Source organism: Mesoplodon densirostris, chromosome 3, assembly GCF_025265405.1.
Source record: "Mesoplodon densirostris isolate mMesDen1 chromosome 3, mMesDen1 primary haplotype, whole genome shotgun sequence".
Classification (NCBI taxonomy): domain Eukaryota; kingdom Metazoa; phylum Chordata; class Mammalia; order Artiodactyla; family Ziphiidae; genus Mesoplodon; species Mesoplodon densirostris.
The window spans coordinates 147145325-147161889 of record NC_082663.1 but is presented as its reverse complement, the minus strand read 5'-3'; the positions used below and the strand labels follow the sequence as shown (position 1 = coordinate 147161889).

General features: G+C 51.0%; 1 protein-coding gene across 1 annotated transcript in view; it reads right to left on the bottom strand.

Annotated features, from left to right (window-relative positions):
- Nucleotides 1-16565, bottom strand: part of FBN3 (fibrillin 3) — a 60096-nt gene that overhangs the window by 19634 nt on the left and 23897 nt on the right. The window contains exons 34-48 of the mRNA XM_060094481.1: nt 15858-15980; nt 15538-15660; nt 14974-15099; nt 14737-14859; nt 13902-14024; nt 13382-13543; nt 12355-12423; nt 10995-11120; nt 7154-7279; nt 6626-6775; nt 3956-4027; nt 1938-2063; nt 1527-1652; nt 952-1077; nt 478-594 (exon numbers count right to left, since the gene is read on the bottom strand). Of these exons, the coding sequence (XP_059950464.1) occupies nt 478-594; nt 952-1077; nt 1527-1652; nt 1938-2063; nt 3956-4027; nt 6626-6775; nt 7154-7279; nt 10995-11120; nt 12355-12423; nt 13382-13543; nt 13902-14024; nt 14737-14859; nt 14974-15099; nt 15538-15660; nt 15858-15980 (1818 nt within the window). The remainder of the gene's footprint in view (nt 1-477; nt 595-951; nt 1078-1526; nt 1653-1937; nt 2064-3955; nt 4028-6625; nt 6776-7153; nt 7280-10994; nt 11121-12354; nt 12424-13381; nt 13544-13901; nt 14025-14736; nt 14860-14973; nt 15100-15537; nt 15661-15857; nt 15981-16565) is intronic.

Here is a 16565-nt window from a genome sequence, read left to right as displayed (position 1 = left end):
GAAGTCAATTTGGTCTGATATTAAGATAGGTAGGTACTACTATTCATCTTTTTTTTTACAGAGAAGGAAACTGAAGCACAGAGAGGTAAAATGACTCGCCTAGGGTCACACAGCTGGCAGATGGCAAAGCTGGGATTTGAACTCACACCACCTGACCTTGGAATCCACTTTCAACCACTGCACTCAACTGCCAGCATCACACCACCCACATCTTGTCTTCACTGTTCACCTTTCTCTCTGTACTGTCCATCTCCTTCTTATCAACCTGAGTGTAAGCTCTAGTGAGGGACCCTTGGTACTTGACAATTGAAGGGGTTTGGAGAACTTTATGGTTAACTAGTTTTCAATCCCCTGAGGTTGTTTTCCTGAAGGGACCCCTGGGGCGAGATCCTTTATTTCAGAGGGGCACCCTCGAGCTAAGAACCCACTTTTCAGTGGGGGTGCACTGAGGTTTGCCCACCAGCCTGGGCAGCTCACCCACGCAATGTCCGTTGTGTGTCGCCACAAAGCCAGGGAAGCAGAGGCAGCTGTAGGAGCCGACGATATTCTTGCAGGCCCCATTTCCGCATGGCTGCTGGTCACACTCATCGACGTCTGCCAGAGCAAAGCCCCTGATCCCTGCCCAGCTCACCCAGGGCATCGGGCAGCTTGGGCAGTGAGGGCCTGGCTGGACCCAGCCCCCCTCTCCTGCACTTCGCCCTGCCCAGGTGGATGGGAAGTGATGGCTGGGAAATATCCCTATTTATCACTTCCATTCTACAGATGGGAAAACTGAGGTGCAGGGAGGTGAATAAGTCATTTACCCAAGGTCTTAGGTGCCAGGGCTCACAGCTGTGAGTCTGTGAATCAGGATGGGCAGAAGCACCATCCCCACCCCAGGGGAGGTGTAGACCCATGGCCCCTCGCCCTTGGCAGCCTGGCCTAAGAGGAAGGAGCAGAGGGGGCTCTCACCCAGGCACAGGGTCTGGTCTGCAGAAGCCCGGAAGCCACGGTGACACAGGCACATGTAGCTATCAGCTGTGTCCACGCAGTCGCCATGGCTACAGACGTTTGGGATCTCCCGACACTCGTTCCGTCCTGAGGGAGGGCAGGGAGTGTGGTGCCCCCGGAGTCCCCACCCCACAGTGTGCTGCGAGCCATCGCACGTGGCAGTGGGAGAGCCCGACCGCCTACCCATTCTAGCTGCTGTCCCAGGGCAAATGCTTCACCTCCCATTTCACCCTCATGACTCCCCTGTTAACAGATGCTCTCAGCACCCCCACCCCACAGTACAGCCAAGGAGGGAATTCCCGGGCAGTCCAGAGCTTATAACTCCACGCTTCCACTGCAGTGGGGCACGGGTTCGATCCCCGGTCAGGGAACTAAGATCCTGCAAGCAGTGTGGCACAGCCCCCGCCCCCAAAAAAAGTACAGCCAAGGAACAAAGCCCGGACAGAGCTGTGCCCTACCCAAGTCACAGCGGGAGGCAGAGTCTGGCTTTGTCCTACACCCCACTCCCTCACCTCTCTACTGGGGTCCCCACTTACCCACACAAGCCCCTCCTGGCGACAGCTTGTACCCTCGGGCGCACTTGCAGCGGTAGCTGCCGGGGATGTTGATGCAGTTGGCATTCTGCTGGCAGGAGCTCTCCCCGCTGGCACACTCATCCACATCTGGGGAGTACAGCCAGCGGGGTGGGGTTGAAAGAGATGCTTCCCTGCAGAATCAAACCCTAAACCCAGCCCCCCCCCCACTTCAGAGCAGGTGGTCCCCTCCAGAAGCAGCCAGAACCACATTGAGCGGGGTGATGTGGGATGGAGCCCCTCGGAAAGGCGTGAGCCCCATACACAGAGGGGGAAACTGAGGCTCACGGGGTTTAAAAGACTTGCCCAGAGAGCACAGGCTGGGATGGGGGGACCAGCATCCCACCCGGGGCTGGGGAGGCAGGGGGGCGGCACCTTCGCAGACCAGCAGCACCCTGTTGTAGCTGAAGCCCACGGGGCACACGCAGCGGAAGCTCCCAATCTGGTTGATGCAGACACCATTGGCACAGATGGCAGGGATCTCCCCACACTCGTCGATGTCTGGGGAGGGCGCCAGCCGTCAGAAGCAGCCCAGCCCCCGGCAACGTCTGGGGACCCTGACCTAAGAGATCATGCAGTCTAGGAGAAGATGTGTCCCCCAACCAGCACACACTTGAAAAATTCTGCAGTGGCCAAATTATATCTGCTCACACCGGAAAGAAATCAGGATGTGGGAGGGAAGGCAGGGGGAGAGAGCCTCTTTCTCAACAAAAATGCACATTTGCTGTGACCCAGCAAGCCTGCTTTGTGGGGTCTCCGGGAATGAAGCAGCCCCGTGTGTGAGCAGGAAGCTGCACTCCGGGAGGACCTGCGGTGACGTTTAGCGAGAAACTGGAAACATCACCGGAGGAATGGATGACAAAATGTGGTCAATGTGGTCCCTCCCTACAAGGGAATACAATTCATCCTGGAAAAGGGGTGAAGCACTGACACTCACTACAACGTGGACGGACCTTGAAAACACGATGCTCAGTGAGAGAAGCCAGTCCCCAAAGGACAAATACCGTACGATTCCATTTATATGAAACGTCCAGAACAGGCAAATACAAAGAGATGGAAAGTGGAATAGTGGTTGCCAGGGGCTGGGGGAAGGCAGAACAGGGAATTACTGTTCATGGGGACAGGGTTTCTTTTTGTGTGATGAAATGTTCAAACTTGAAGTGATGGGGCACAACTCTGTGAATATACGAAAACCCACTGAATTGTGCGCTTTTGATGGGTGAAGTGAATTATATCTCAATAAAGCTGTTGTTTATATAAAAGAACCTGGAATCCGCCTATGTGTCCATCCATGGGGGACTGACTTATGACCTGGGATGTGTCCACGTAAGGAATACTACAAAGTAGGGCAAAGAGGGAGGCAGTGCTGCGTGTAGTAGCCTGGCTGGTTCTTCACGACTCTTTGCTAGGTGAGAAAAATAAGTTGCAGACAAGACATAAGAAAGCACAGAATTTACGTCCAACTCCCCAGAAAACAATGCCATACATTTTCAAAGGCGGATCTCTATGTGTGTTTAAATGCATGAAGAAAGAACTAGAAAGAAATACTCCAGGCATAAAGCATGAATTATAAATCAATAAATCTATTGTTTATATAAAAGAACCTGGAATCAGCCTGTATCCATCCATGGGAGACTGACTTATGACCTTGGGAGAGTATGAAGGAGACTTAGATTTGAGGGGGTGACGGGAGGGGAAGTTGCTCTTATCTGCTCTGTTCCAATTGTTGAAAATAAGGAGAATACAACCGTGGAATGAAAACAACTGAAAATAAGTTCATCAGTGAAACACCGCATGGCTGAAATTTGGCATTCAGGTATTAAATTGTACAAAACCTCATTTAACTTAAAAAGGGAGTGTTCCGCTCCGCATTGCAACACGGATGAACCTTGGGGGCATTATGCTGAGTGAAACAAGACAGACACCAAAGGACAAATACTGTATGCATCTGTTTCTATGAGGTCAGATTTACAGACAGAAAGTAGAATGGGGGTTCCCAGGAGCTGGGGGAGGGGGATGGGAGTTAGTGTTTCATGGGGACAGAGTTTCAGTTTGGGAAGATGAAGAGTTCTGGAGATGGATGGTGGGGATGCTGTACAACAGTGTGAATGTACTTAATGCCACTGAACTGGACACATAAAAATGGTTAAAATGGTAAATGTTATGTGTATTTTTACAGAATTTTTAAAAAATGAGTAACAATTTAATAAAAATACTCTCATTGCTTTTTTTAAAAAAGGGGCAGGATTCCTGGCCTGGGGAGTTGGAGGAGTGAGGGTGTGGGGTGGGGGAGGGTGGAAGGGAAAGGGCTGTCGGGGGAGGAGAAGAGAGGGGGCAGGGCTCTGGGCACAGAGTGACCTGGGGCTACAGGCAGGAGGGTGGGGGTCACTCACCGAGGGGCTTCCCCGTGTGGATGTCAATGACGAACCCGGGAACCTGGTTTCCACACAGGATCTGGTAATCCACTGGGCAAAGGAGAATGGGGAAGGCAGGGCACTGGGGTTGCAGCCTCCCTGGGAGGACACCTCCTCCTCCTCTGATCAGCTTGTCCACCCCTGTAGCCCAGTGCTCACCCAGCCTCTGATAACTAGTCCCTCTCCCTCCCTCCACTCTGACCAGCACTGGGAGGGTTACGGGTGCCATTCACCTGTGCGGTGTGATCTTCTAACACATAGACATGACCTCCCTCATCTCTTCCCTGCATGAGTGCCACCAGCCACACCCCACTGTCCTCACTATAAAATGCAGACTGGGGCTTCCCTGGTGACGCAGTGGTTGAGAGTCCGCCTGCCGATGCAGGGGACACGGGTTCGTGCCCCGGTCTGGGAAGATCCCACATGCCGCAGAGCGGCTAGGCCCGTGAGCCATGGCCGCTGAGCCTGCGCGTCCGGAGCCTGTGCTCCGCAAGGGGAGAGGCCCCAACAGTGAGAGGCCCGCCTACCGCAAAAAAAAAAAAAAAAAAAATGCACACTGTTCAGTCTGGACCTCAAGAACCTTCACCCTCAGCCCCACCTTTCCTCCAACAGCATCTCCTGCCCTTCTGTTATATGATTTCATTCCATGTCTGGACGTGTCCTGCTCTGTCATGCTACCGGAACTTTGCATATGCTGTTCCCTTTGCTGTTCCCTAGCATAGTCCACTTCAACCTTGGGGACTCAGGGCAGCCCACCACTCTGGCCCTGGACAGCTGATGACGCCATCCTTTGGTTCTTCCAGGGCAATTCACTCTCTGACTGTATCCCACTGCTGACACCAAGATGCTGCTTGCCCGACCTAGATCCCCAGGTGGGTGGGTGTCCCTGGACCCACCTGACAGACATGGGCAGGCATTTGGGCAGCGCCACCTTTCCCCAGGTCCCTGCCCTGCTCCTCACTTGCTCTTCTGCCTGTATCATGATGAGAACAGACCAATCTCAGTGGCCCCTATGCCTAGTGTGGACTTCTGTCTCATCATATTCAACCTGTACCTCAGATTCAGGTGAGTAAGATTCAGGTAGGTACCTAACTCCCAGCACATAATTTGTGAGTGACATTTGATCTGTCTTGACAATCTCATGACCAGACTTGGCTGTCTGCAGTTTCCTCCCAGACTGCACAGCTTGGGTCTATCTTATTCTTATTTCCTAGAACCCAGAACAGGGCCCAGCACTCAGACAGCCAGTAATGACCCCTTCTCATAGCACTACACTGGGTTGAACAACGATCCTCCACCCCCAAAGTTCATGTCTACCCAGACCCTCTGAATGTGAGGGAAATAGGGTCTTTGCAGATACAATCAAGTTAAAGTCATCCTGGATCAGAGTAGCCCTAATGCAATGATTGGTGTCCTTATAAGAAATGAAGAGACATGTGGAGACACAGGGAGAAGCCATATGAGTTGAAGGCAGAGATGGAGGAGATGCAGGTACAAGTCAAGCAACACCAAAGAATGCCTGGAGCCACCAGAAACTGGACGAAGCAAGTAAGAATTCATCCCTAGAGCCTCTGAAGAAAGCGTGACCCTGCCCACACCTTGATTTATGACGTCTAGCCTCCAAGACTGTGAGAAAATACGTTTCTGGTGTTCTTTTTTTTCTTAAGCCACCAAGTTTGTGGTATTTCTTGCCACAACCCTAGGAAACTAATTGTCTTAGTTCAGGCTGCTATAAGGAAATACCATGAACCGGATGGCTTCAATAACAAACGTTTACTTCTCACAGTTCTGCAGGCTGGGAAGTCCAAGATCAAGGCACTGGCAGATCTGGTGTTTGCTGAGAACTCTTCCTGTCTGTCTTCTTGCTGTGTCTTCACGTGGCAAAGAGAGAACCTTTCTTGTGTCTCTTCTTATACGGGCACTAATCCCATTTAGAGGGCTCCATCCACATGACCTAATTAACTCCCAAAGGCTCCACCTCCAAATGCCATCACACTGGGGGTTAGGGCTCCAACATATGAATTTTGCGGGAACTCAAACATTCAGTCCATAGCACTACTACACTTGTAACCCCCTAGTTATCCTCTCTACTCACCACTCCATTCCTGCAGCTCTTTCTCATGCCTGGGCTGGTTGCTAGATCATCCTAATAGGTCTCATCCCAACTGCCAAAAAGGTCTTCTGCTCAGTCCTTCTTTCAGGACTTTGCTCCTGCTGTTCCTTGCCTGGAATACCTTTCTCCATCCTGACCGACATTTCTGTAATCCTCCCCAGAGCTTCTGCAAGCTTGCTCCGCCCGCAGCTCATGGGGCCCTGGTGCCTCTAACCAGCTGTGCTTTTCTCTCTGGCCCTAGGCACTCACTCGCTGACCACCCCCCCACCAAATAATCTGTGAGTGTTCAAGGTTCTTTAGCACAAAAGAAAGCCTCACTGATCCATCCTGAATTCCTCGAGTCTGTGAAATAGAAGGATGCCTTGCCCTACTTGAAAGTATTGATTTTTCCATACATTGATTGGGATGGAACTTCAACTCTTCAGCTCTCATCAAAACAACACAGACTCATCTGGGAGTCCTAAGTGTGGTGTGCCTCATTAAACACTGCATTTAAAAGGGCCAAGCTGGAATGAAGGCCAGGGAGGGGCACTTACAGCTGGCAGGAGTTGGGCAGGCCTCGCAGGGTCTATTCCAGGCCTGGCCAATGTTGTAAGAACAGCAGCACATCTTCCGGGTCACGTTAAAGGTCAGCTCATTCAGACACGTACCGTTATAGTGCCGGAAGCAGACACTCTTCCTCATGTCTGCAGTTGGGTTGGGGTGAAGGATGCAGGCAAGAGACACCAGAGGAAGAGAGCCAGAAAGATAGGAACTCATTCACAAATCCATTTGGAAATTACTGGCTTGACTTCTCCCCAACACACATGAGGGTGCCCTTCACATTTAGCTTTTCTCGGGCAGTGCACAACCTGGACAACCATACACAGCAGCCCTGGGTCCCTGAGCCCTGCAGCCTTGTTCACTGCTGCATACCAGCATCTCAAATACACTCACCCTCCCTCTCTCCTCCCACAAACATGCCTCTCCACACTCTTCCAAGGCTTGGGGACTCCCAGAAGCCCCTCCCACACCCGAGTGCTTTTTCCACAACTGCTGGGCTCCCCCATCATCACACTTCGTACCCATGCAGTTGTTGCCACCGTTGACTTGCAGGTATTCCGCTGGGCAGACACAAGTGTAGTTCCCCAGAGTGTTGTAGCACGTACCAGGGCCACAGATGCCCGAGTGTGCAGAGCATTCATCAATGTCTGCAGGGGGAGGGAGGAATTGTCTGCATCCAGGAATTGTCTGGATAATTCCTCACCCCAGGTCTGCTAGGGCCACTTCGCTATGCGGTTGAGTTTAGTTTCAAGATGAGGTTAAAATGCACAGACATCTTAGTGATGTGTAAAGATATGGCACAGTGTTAGGTGGGGAAAAAAGTTTATTATGATCCCACTTCTATTAAGAAAAAATATGACCTGAGCTCATGAATTAATGATATTATCACCAAGAGTGGGGCAATCATGTGCTTCTCAGTGTGATGCAATAGGGAGCAAGAGCCCTATGAATAAAATATTCTTGAAAGAAAAAAGTTGATTCTCAATCTGACTGATCCCTTAGTCCAGAAGCAGCACACATTTTCTGTAAAGGGCTGGCAGTAAATGTTTTCTTCAGTTTTGCGAGCCAAACAATGGTCTCTGATGAGCTATTCACTTTGCCATGGTAGCGTGAAAGCAGCCAGCCATAAACAATGGGTAAACAAACTAGCATGCTGTGCCCCAATAAAACTTGATTTATGGCCACTGAAATGTGGATTTCATGTCATTTTCATGCGGCACAAAGTATTATTCTCCTTTTGATTTTTTCCAATAACCTAAAAATGTGAAAAGCATTCTTAGTGGGCTATACAAAAACAGGTGGTGGAATATTAGCAAGCTAGGGGTGACATTTCCAAAAATGGCAGAATAGGGAATGTCAGAGCTTTATTCCTCCACAAAAACAACTATTGAGCTGAGCAAAAACTGACAAAATTAACTTTTGAGGAACTCAGGAATCCAGTCAAAAACTTACAAACCCAGGGGATCTGATATATAAAATATCCTAGAGAATCCACAGAATGAAAACTATTAGAGCTAATAAATGAAGTGGGCACAACGCAGAATGCAAGATCAACACACTGACATAGAAATTTCAGTTGTATTTCTACAAACTACCAAAAAGCAATTGAAAAGGAAATTAAGAAAATAATTCCAATTATAATAGAATCCAAAAGATTAAATACTTAAGAATAAATTCAACCCAAGAGGTGAAAGACTTGTACACAGAAAACTATAAAACATTTCTGAAAAAAATTAGAGAAGACCTAAATAAATGGAAAGACATCCTGTGTACATGGATTAAAAGACTCATTATTGTTAAAATGGCAATACTCCCTAAAGTGATCTATAAATTCAATGTAATTCCCATCAAAATCCCAGTGACTTCTCTTTTTTTTGGCAGAAATGGAAAAGCTGATCCTAACATTCATATGAAATTGTAAGGGACCCCAAACAGCCAAAATAATCTTGAGAAAAGAAAAAAAAGTTGGAGGAATCATACTTCCCCATTTCAAAACCTACTTACAATGCTATAGTAATCAAAACAGAGTGGTACTGGCATGAGGATAGAACTATAAATCAGTGGAATAGAATTTAGAGACCAGAAACAAACCAAGACATCTACAGTCAATTGATTTGCAACAAAGTGCAGAAAGAAAAGTCTCTTCAGCAAATGGTGCTGGGACAATTGGATACCAACAGGCAAAAGAATGAAGTTGTATCCCTAGCTCACACCATATACAAAAATTAACTCAAAATAGAAGACCTAAACATGAGAGCTAAAACTATAAAACTCTTAGAAGAAAACATAGGGGTAAACCTTAATGACCTTGTGTTTAGCAATGGATTCTTAGATATGACACCAAAAGCACAACCCACAAAAGGAAAAAAAAAACCCAGATAAATTGGATTTCATCAAAATTTAAACCTGTTGTGCATCAGCAGACACCATCGAGAAAGTGAAAAGACAACCCACAGAACTGGAGAAACTCTTTGCAAATCACATATCCGATGGGAGTCTTATATCCAGTATATATAAAGAATTCTCACAATTCAACAACAGAAAGGCAAACAATCCAATTTTAAAATGGACAAAAGACCTAAATAGACATTTCTCCAAAGGTACTCAACCTCATTAGTCATTAGGAAAATACAAATCAAAACCACAATGAGATACCATTTCACACCCACTAGGATAATATTTTAAACAATGGAAAATAACAAGTGTTGATAACGATGTGGAGAAACTAGAACCCTCTTATGTTGCTGGTGAAACTGCAAAATGGTGCAGCTGCTGTGGAAAACAGTTTGGCAGTTCCTCAAAAAGTCAAACATAGAATTACCATATGACTTAGTGATTCTAGGAGTTAGACAAAATGTTTGATAAGGACTGGCTACAGAATTTGTCCAGTGCAAAGTATATGAAGAATTTCAAGATGGCGACAGCAGAGCATTAAACTAAGCGGGGGTGGGAGGGGTGGGGGAATGGCACCCTTTGGAGTACAGGGCCCTTGAGTCTGAAAGCTGGGAAATGCTGCAAGCCTGCAGCCCTCAAGGGCACAAACTGGCCCTGCGAGGCTCCACAGCCAAGGTTAACATTCAGGTTGAAGTCTCCCTGCCCTGTGACAGTCAAGAAATGCAGCACAGGGCCATATCTGATGACAGGACTTTTCCCTTTTTCCCTTGAGAGTCTAGGGAATAGGGGAGGCAGGGAGGGATGAGATATTTTTCAAGCATTTTGGGTTCTGACTCTTGTTTGAAAGCTCCCACCTCCATGTAGAAAGGAAATTGGGCTTTCAATCTTAGATCTCTCCCTCCTTTCGCCATCTCCTTGAGTTTCTAAAGAGTGCTGATCAGAGTGAAACATCTACTGTCCTCGTGTGCTGATGTCAGTGTCTGGTTGCATGCAGGTGCTCAGTTAATATTGTTGAAAAGAAGAAAAAGAATGGATTGGTGGGGCCTCCCTGGTGGCGCAGTGGTTGAGAGTCCGCCTGCCGATGCAGGGGATACGGGTTCGTGCCCCGGTCTGGGAGGATCCCATATGCCGCGGAGCGGCTGGGCCCGTGAGCCATGGCCGCTGGGCCTGCGCATCCGGAGCCTGTGCTCCGCAACGGGAGAGGCCACAACAGTGAGAGGCCCGCATACCGCAAAAAGAAAAAAAAAAAAAAAAAAAAAAAAAAAAAAAAAACAAAAGAATGGATTGGTGGACAGATGGATGGATGGATGCATGGATGAATGAAGGAATGAATTTCATATATTGCATCAAAAGAGCTCAGATTCAAGGATAAGAATGGCTGGGCTCAAAGCCAGTTTCAGTCACTTACTAGCTGGTACCTCTCAAGTGACTTAACCCCCTTGAGCCTTAGTTTCTGCATCTGAAAAATGGGGTCATAATAGGAACATCTTTCTCATGAGGCTGTTTTGGTGAATGAACGAATGACAAATGCAGATGCTCAGCACCGTGGTGACATGCAACCACAGACACCAGTTAACTGTTCATTGTTACTAAGATGCAAAAGATAACAGTAAGGAGACAAGTGAAAAGGAAAGGTATGGCTGTTCCTTTGGTGTCTTTCCCTTCCCCTTCTTAGCTCTGGGCCTTGTTCAGCTTTTGATCAAAGGAAGAAGGGCATGGCTGCTGAGATAAAGCCAGGTCATTTCTGAGTGGGAAGGAGGCTGGAGGTCAGGCAATGGGGATACGGGGAGGGGGCAGCGGAGCAGACGGTAGATTGGGACATTCCGAGGAAGCCTTCCCAACCCTTCCAATGGGCCCCAGGCAGCAAAGCAGGTGAGCAGACTCCGAGGGGCATGTGAGGCCCCAGTACCTGAAAAGGAGGTGAGGCTGAGCAGGAAGGCAGGGAGGATGGGGTGGGTTCAAGCTCACCCTCACAGATGCGGGTGTCCTCATTGAGGTGGTAGCCAGGTGGACACTCGCACTGGAAGCTGCCGAAGGTGTTGACACAGTTGCCCCCCTGGCACAGCCCTGGCAGCTCCTGGCATTCATCAATGTCTGTCAGGAAGTGAGGAAGCTGTGATTGGAAGGTAAATCCAAGCAGAGGACTTGGGGGACACCCACGCCTTGCCCTGGGCTCTCCAGGGTCCTGGAGAGTCAGTCCTGCTTCTTTAAGAATACTCAGGGACTTCCCTGGTGGCGGAGTGGTTAAGAATCCGCCTGCCAATGCGGGGTACATGGGTTCGATCCCTGGGCTGGGAAGATCCCACATGCCATGGAGCAACTGAGCCCACGCACCACAACTACTGAGCCTGTGCTCTAGAGCACACGAGCCACAACTACTGAAGCCCACGCACTGCGAACCCGTGCTCCACAACAAGAGAAGCCACCACAATGAGAAGCAAGCAGACTGCAGTGAAAAGTAGCCCCCGCCTGCCGCAACTAGAGAAAGCCCACGTGCAGCAATGAAGACCCAACGCAGCCAAAAATAAAATAAATTAATTAAAAAAAAAGAATACCCAAGAGCTGTTAGATATTTGGAGGCTGCACCCAGACTCTCCTGGGTCAATGTCACCCTGAATTCATCCTCTTTCCCTTCATTGGATAGAACATCCTTTCATCTATCCATCCATCACAAAGTTCCATCTTGATGGAATTCTCCAATCTCATTACCCCCATGGATAGAAGGATAGATAGATGGATGGATGGATGGATGAATGAATGGATGGAATGATGGATGGATGGATGGATGGGTGGGTGGGTGGGTGGGTGGATGGGTGGATGGGTGGGTGGGTGGATGGAATGATGGATGGATGGGTGGATGGATGGATGGAATGATGGATGGATGGGTGGATGGAATGGATGGATGGGTGGATGGATGGATATGGGAGGATGGATGTGTGGATGGGTGGATATGAAAAGTGCTAGATGGGTGAATAAGCAAATGGGTCAATGGACGAAAAGATAAATGAGTGGATGGATGGGTGGGTGGGTAGGTGAGTAGATGGATGAACGTACTTATATATATGGATGGATGGATGGATGAATGGATGGAAGGAAAGAAGGAAGGAAGAATGGATAAATAGGGAATGGATGTATGGGTGGGTAGATGAGAGGGGAATGGATCGATGGGTGGATGGGGGTGGATAGAAGAATGAATCAATAAACCAACAGGTAGAAGAGGAGATGGCTGAGAGGATCTGTCCCCAACCCCAAAGCTGCCCAACTCTGCTCCTCGCTGAGGGGGGAATGAGAGGAAGGTCAATCAGTGGATGGTCTACCAGGAACTCACCTTCCAGAATGACGGTGATGGGATTGGGCCGGAAGCCCTCACCCCCTGGGCACAGGGTTCTGTACTCAGCTGCAAGGGAAAGAGGTGCTTGTGAGGGGCTGTGGGATGGGGCATTTGGGCAAAGCTCAGGGGAAGCAAGGGAGGGGAGGTCCCCTAGAAAGGGCTCAAGAGTGGGCCTTGCATCCCTTTAGCACAGAAACTACATCCCCTACCTCCTCAGCCTCTTGGGGCCAGAGACATTGATCCAATCCTGGAGGATCCAGTGTGTGCGTGTGTGTATAAACATGTGCTCACAGTTCAACATGTGAGCAGATGGATCTTGTGGTAGTAGCTGGGGGTAGGGAGGGATTCTTTGTGATCCAAAACCAGACCCTAGTGTGACCACAGGTTTCCCCCATGAAGGGAAGACCCTGGATGTACACACACACACACCTGAATAGGTGGACAGCTGCCTCCCTACTTCACACCTGACGACTCTGCACATGCTCTTCCCACTGCACCCCTCACCCTTTCCCCTACTCTGCCTGGAAAACTCCTACACATCCTTCAAAACCTCATTCAAGTCCCTATGTTGGAAAGGCTTCCCTTACCCCCTGCCTCTCCATGGCTTCCTCCTGACCCATCACTACGCCTCAAACAGGCCCTTAGGATAGTTCCACTCTCAACAGTCCAGGGACTGTTGGTTTACGGGTAAGGGGCAGTGTGCAGCGGTTGCAGTCCATCCTTCTCTAGGTCCCCACCCCTACGACAGGACACAGAGGAATGCTCAATGTTTGTTGATTGACTGAGTGAGCAAGTGAATATAAACACACAAAGAATTTGCAGGAAGAGATGGCAGAAGGAGACTTTGGGGAGAGACCTAGATGATGAACTGCTGAGAATATGCTGTGTGACCCAGGGCGAGCCCTTCTCCCTCTCTGGTTCCCAGTGTCCCTCCCTTAGCAGAGATGACCCACTAAGCCCTGCGGGAGCCTGAACCAGGGCTAGGTCTCTGCCTTCCCCCGCCCCCACTCCCCCAGGGACTCACTGGTATTGGCCAGCGGGCACAGCTCACAGGGGTTGCCCCAGGCCCGTCCCAGGGAGCAACAGCAGGATGCTCGGGTGACGCCAACCCCAATCTCCACACTGCAGGAAATGCCACCGTCCCCTCGGTCCTGTGTGTCCAGGAAACAGTTCCCGACCCGGGTGTCTTAAGAGGCAGAAAGGGATGGTTAGCAAGTGGTGGGGGAGAAATGGTGTGTGTGTATGTGTGTGTGTGTTTGCACTTCTGTGTATGTGTAACTGTGTGTTACTCTGTGTGTGTCTGTGTGTGCATGGGTGCCTCTGTGTGTGACTGTTGAATTGTGTGCATGCATATTTCTGTGTGCACGTGTGACTCTATGCGTCTGTCTGTCTAGAGCAGAAGGCTGTATCTCAACAGACGATCGGGATGATCACTCTGGCCAAGGGCCTGTGTGTCAGGAACAGGTGGATCTGGGTGACCCAGGCTATGGTCCCATCCAGCCCACTGACCCCAAAACCCCACCCAGAGTGGAGTGTGCGCTCACCCACGCAGCCCACCCCGCTGGGGTTCAGCTCAAAATCCTGGGGACAGTTGCAGAGGTAGCTGCCGGGGGTGTTGACACACAGGCCGTTGATGCAGTTCACGGGGTCTGCACACTCATTCACATCTGTAGGGTGGGGGCACCGTCAGCAGGGAGCCCTCCCTTGACCCGCTTCCCTCCTGCCTTCTTCTCAGGGAGTCAAGCCCTGGCTGTTGGGGGCCAGGCTTAGGGGCAAGGTCACATCCTCCCCCGGGAAGAAAGCCTGATGGGACAGCAGCCTCTGGGGTCTGCCCTGTCCCAGGTGACCCCACGCCCTCCCCTGCTCCGTTCTACTTGGCCTGGAGGTTTGCCCTTGACAGCTCTCCCTGCCCCAGATTCCACGAGCGAACCTACAAAAAGCAACATTCAGGACGTTTTGAGCCAGGGGCTGGCGGACTACAACCTGTGGGCCAAATCTGGCCCCCTATCTGTTTGTGTGAATAAAGTTTTATTGGCACACAGGCACGCTCATTCATTCACTTATTGCCTGTGTCTGTTTCCGAGCAACAGGGCAGAGACTGTATGGCCGAAACCTGAAAATATTTACTGCCGAACCCTGTTTGGGACACACAGGTGGGAGACCATTTTGATGGTTGTGGTGGAGGGAGCTCGACTTTGTTGATCCACTGCATTTATTCAGGGGGTGATAAATGAGGATGATGAAGGTTAATGGGGCAGGAGCACTACTGGAGACGGGGGTCACACAAGGCCGCCTCCATGAGAGGACACGTGAGAAGAGATCTGTGGGCAGTGAGGGAGTGAGCCGCACCCCCCCTCCCCAGCCCCACAGACCCCACACCTGTGCAGTTGCCGCCTCCGCGGTCCAGCTCATAGCCCTCATCGCAGACGCAGCGGAACATGCCTGGCAGGTTCTCACAGCTCCCGAACACGCACAGGTTCCCGAGAACACACTCGTCCACATCTGGGGGGAGACCCCAGCTCAGCGCAGCCCAGCCCACCTGGCATCCTGCTCCTGTCACTCCCAGTGCCAGCGGCTCCAGGGACCCGCCCACACCCCGGCAGCCCCAGACCTCACCCTGGCAGGCGTGCTGGTCCTCTGTGGGGTTGAAGCCCATCTCGCATTCACAGCGGTACCCCCCGGGGGCATTGAGACACTGCCCGTTCTCGCAAAGGTCCACGTTCTCCGCACACTCGTCCCTGTCTAAGGGGACCCAGAGACGGAGGGCTGGGGGTCAGCTGGCCAGGTGGCCCCTGTCACTCAAATCCTTCAGTCACCCAGGGTTCCAGGGAGCTGGCAAGTAGCCCTGGGAACTTGGAGGGCAGGTGACCAAGTCAGGGCCAGGGAGCAGATAGGGGACCTGGTCACTCAGGATCTGGAGTGGAGGGCCGCCAGGAAGTAAGCACATCCAGAAGGCTCCATGCATTCTGAGTCCAGGGGAGAACACTGCCTCCAGGGACTCAGGGTCTGGCCTGTGGCCCCAAATGCTGAAGGCACGTTCTCTCCGGCACCTACTGGGTGGGTGGGTGGGTCAGCGCAAGTCGGGAAGCCAACTGACCACTGTGGCCACCTTGGACTCCAGCCCCCATGGCTGTCCCTCTCGGGCCCCTCCAGCCCTCCCATCCCAACCCCCGACCTCACCTTCACAGAAGTAGCCGTCCCCAGTAAAGCCCAGGGGGCAGGCACAGCGGTAGGAGCCGGGGGTGTTGAGGCAGTCAGCTCTCGGGCTGCACCCATGCTCCTGGAAGGCACATTCATCCAGGTCTGCAGGAGATGGAACCCAGAGTCCCCCGGGTGTGTGCACTGAGGGGCTGCAGGGAGGCAGACCCTCCAATCCCAGCCCTGACCGGCCCCCCTGGACATGCCTGAGCCCAGCCACCCCTCCCTGCCACCTGCCTCCCCCCCACCGCCCCACCTACCTCTACAGCTCTTGCCCGGACCTCCTGCCCTCAGGCACTCACCGTGGCATTCGAAGCCATCCCCCACCCAGCCTGGCTGGCACCTGCAGCTGAAACTCCCAGGGATGTTGAGGCAGGAGGCGTGACCATCACAGCTGTGTCCCCCAAGCTCGCATTCATCCACATCTGAGGAGAGGGACCCAGGCATAAGAGGGGCAGGACCAGGAGAGGGGGTGGAGGATGCAACACCCCCGGGAAACCTGGGCCCAGTAGAAATAGGGCTTCAGGTACAGAGTGGCAAGACTCAGTGCAGGAGCAAGGGAAAGAGCAAGGATCTTCCCTAGGGCAGGGCTGGCCCAGAGATGTCCCCACACCACTGCGGGACCTTCCACCTTCACCCAGAGCCCAAGAGGAAAACCCCCAAACCCAACAGGGCATGACTCCCAGCAGCTCCCAGAAATGATCTGAAATGGCAGCATGAGAGACTTAGGGTAGACACTAAGAGTAACTGTCCTAACGCACACGCTCCCTCTCTAAAGCAGGATTTCCTTCTAAACCAGTGTGTCTAATCCTCAGCCAATTTTGCATCACCCTTATCTCGTCAATGTTCATACACCACCTAAATGAGCTGCTGTTCGCTGCAAGTTTCTTTAGACTGCCCCCCATTTTTACTCACGTGAACATATTTTAAAAGAAAAATAACAACGATCTCTAAGAAATCATGAGTTTGATACTGCTTTCCAAGGTTTGTTTCTAGCATGCATTAAAATA